The following is a 3,228-nucleotide window of genomic DNA, read 5'->3' as shown; positions in this document are numbered from 1 at the left end:
ATCCTTCAGGATCCTTTGCTGTTAAAAACCTGCGAAACCGTCTTTTTTGACAATTGTTTTGTCACAGTCAGTCAATCTTTATAAAAAGACCAGAATATCTAACAAACGTTAGATTTTTAGGCATGGTAAATCAAATCTTCTCATAACAATTTTGTCGAGAATGACAAGTTTAGTTGATGAGTATGGCAAATCCGTCTCAGTTCCTTTTTTGTCAGGAAATTCCGTGCCTGCAAACTAAATATGCTATCCTTACGGCTCACGCCAAACACAAATTGCCATAACAAATGTTCGATCTGACGTCAAAGTCTTACTAGAGAGATTAAAGATAGTATGTCCGAACGTAGTTCTTGTATTACTCATATCCATCGTAGTTGTAATAATTCTAGTCATGTTTTGGCCAACTTTGGGAGGACTCAAGGCTGAATTGTTGTGTGGCTTGGGTCAGGACCAGATGCGGTTTTGGACGCTGTTAAGCATGACTGTAACCGTGTTTTGATTGAGTAATACAAGAATTATTCCGCAAAAATAAAATAAAAAACAATCCTGTGTGAAGAAAAGAGAATGTCCACATAAAAACAACGACATTTTTTGCTTTTCATAAACTTCCGTGCCTGTTGTGCCCCCGTGCTGGCCCGAATAGCAGTTGGGCCGTGCCTGGGCTCGAGACTGCAGCATGCCGGCCGGCAAGGCACGGCCTGTTTACTAACCGTGCCGGGCTGGCCCGTTTGGTGAGCTTTGCCCAATCAGTCTCCCACCGTCAATTTTGGCAGTCCAGTCGGAATCCTCCTCACTCACCACCTCCACCTTCTCCTCCCCGGCGCCGCCGACCTCCACCAGCCAAACGCGGTTCCGGCTCGTCGTCCTCCCCCAAATCCGGCCAGATCCGCCACAGCGGACGCCCGCAGGCCAGTCGGTCCGCCTCGCCGACGTCGGTCCTCGTACCCAGCCTCCAGCGGCGCCGGTGAGCCGCCCTTCGCGCCCTCTGCCCTCACGCCTTTCTCGTTGCCTACTGAATCCTCCTCACACGCGTTCGTCTCCACCCAGAAACGCCATGGAGAACACCTGCATAAACTTCACCGCCGTCGCGCGCTCGGTGCGGCTGCTCAAGATCGACGGTTTCAGCCTGACCGAGAGCATGGACCACGACGACTGCGTCAGATCTAGGTGGACCTTCGACGGGTACGAGTGGGAGGTCCGCGTCTACCCCGCGATGACCAGCTCTGCCGGCGGCGGGGGCGGCGCGTACGTGGTGCTGGAGGTGGCCTTCCTCAGCAAGCCCCGCAGGGGCAGCGTGAGGGCGGCCATAGGCTGCCGGCTGGTCGACCCAAGAGGGATACTCAAACCGTCCAATGAAATCAGCATCTCAAAGGTGTTCAGTCGCCCCCAGGAATGCTCGACCAAGGCGGCGGTCGTCGGGCGGCGCGCGCTGGCGGCGTCGGCGTTTCTCCGAGGCGATTCCTTCACAATGGAATGCAGCATTGAGGTTCTTAAGGAGCTGCCTGATATGGTGACGGACCCTGTCGAACAAGTGCCGGTGCCATCCTCAAACTTGGGCCGGCACCTGGCTCTACTCCTGCAGAGCGAGGCCGGGGCAGACGTCACGTTCCTCGTGTCCGGCGAGTCCTTTGCCGCGCATAAGAGCATACTGGCTGCGAGGTCTCCGGTTTTCATGGCTCAGTTCTTTGGAGACATGAAGGAGAAATGCTCACAGAGTGTGGTGATCGAGGACATGGAGGCTGCGGTGTTCAAGGCCCTGCTTCACTACATCTACACTGACACTGTGGCTGAATTCGACGAGAAGGGTGAGGAGGTGACAATGTTAGCCCAGCACTTGCTTGCAGCTGCTGACAGATACGGGCTGGACAGGCTCAAGCTGATCTGCGAAGGCAAGCTCTCTGATGGCATCAATGTCGACACTGCAGCGACGTCTCTGGCTCTTGCCGAGCAGCACAACTGTCCACGGCTCAAGGCGAAGTGCGTCCAGTTCATCATTAGAAATCGTGAGGTTCTTGATGCTGTGTTGGCAACGGAGGGGTACAAGTACCTGGCGGCAAGCTGCCCTTCGGTGTTGGCTGACCTTCTCAAGTCGAGCCTGCGCGTCGGATAAAGAGCTGATACATAGTTCGGTGCTATCAGAGGTCCAAATTTCAGTGATGGGTAGTCTCTCTTTGTGCTTGTCTAGTTGCCTTACGTCTCGGGTAGGTTAGTCTCTGGTTGTGCCTGTTATGGATGAATGTATTATAGTAGCTTATGTTCCCCTAACTTGTTTATGTGCAACCTGCTGTGATTTAGTATCTATCTCCTTGTATGGTTATTACTGCCACCAGGTGATACAATAGTAGTCTCTGTTTATGCAAGTAGTAGTAACTTGTGTTTCTATGACTCATGTAATGCAGAACCTACTGCTTTCAGTAACCCCTTCATTGTGATTTAATTTAGTGCTCCAGCACGGGCACTAAATTTCTATTCCACGAAAATTGGTAATTGAAGTGTTAATGATAATTCATAATTAATAGTGGAAGAAATTTTAGTTCTTGTGGAACAATTCACTATTACTGAAGTAGGATGTTTAAAATTCCTTAAGTAGCAAGAATATACTCCCTCCGTTCCTAAATATTTGTCTTTCTAGAGATTTCAACAAGTGACTACATACAGAGCAAAATGAGTGAATCTACACTCTAAAATATGTCTATATACATCCGCATGTAGTAGTCCATTTGAAATCTCTAAAGAGACAAATATTTAGGAACGGAGGGAGTAAGTGTTACTGAAATAGGATGTTTAAAATTCCTTGTGGAACAACTCACAGCTGGTTCTGAACCATTTTTTTATAAGTGCTGCAGTCTCTCATGGTTGCTGTTGCCTGAATATTATTTTTTCTGCTTTCTGACTTTGACTTCCGAGTCCGCGTGTAGGAGAAAGAACTGATGCATAGTTAAGTGCTACTAGAGGTCTAAATTTCAATGATGTGTGGTCTCTGTCTGTGCTTTTCTAGTTAAACTTGTGTGTCATGTCTTAACAGCGAATCGAAGCTCGGGTAGGTTAGTTTCTGGTTGTGCCTGTTATGCATGAATGTATGTTAGTAACTTGTGTTCCCCTGACTTGTATATGTGCATCCTACTGCTTTCAGTGTGGTGTAATTTATTCTAAATGGCCCATGATTTGGTGTCCATCTTCTTTTATGCTTATCACTGCCACCAGGTGAAATGGCCCATGATTTGGTGTCCA

The 3,228-nt window shown here is 48.8% G+C and overlaps 1 protein-coding gene across 1 annotated transcript; it reads left to right on the top strand.

Moving 5' to 3' along the window:
* The first annotated feature begins 756 nt into the window (after positions 1–756).
* LOC125529750 (BTB/POZ and MATH domain-containing protein 1-like) lies at positions 757–2,415 on the top strand. Its single transcript, XM_048694168.1, has 2 exons — positions 757–961; positions 1,045–2,415. Exon 2 carries the CDS (start codon positions 1,052–1,054, stop codon positions 2,105–2,107), a length of 1,056 nt encoding a protein of 351 aa, XP_048550125.1. The 5' UTR covers positions 757–961; positions 1,045–1,051; the 3' UTR covers positions 2,108–2,415.
* Positions 2,416–3,228: the final 813 nt, after the last annotated feature.

This window comes from Triticum urartu, unplaced genomic scaffold, assembly GCF_003073215.2.
Source record: "Triticum urartu cultivar G1812 unplaced genomic scaffold, Tu2.1 TuUngrouped_contig_5816, whole genome shotgun sequence".
NCBI lineage: Eukaryota > Viridiplantae > Streptophyta > Magnoliopsida > Poales > Poaceae > Triticum > Triticum urartu.
This window is presented reverse-complemented; position numbering and strand designations above follow the sequence as displayed.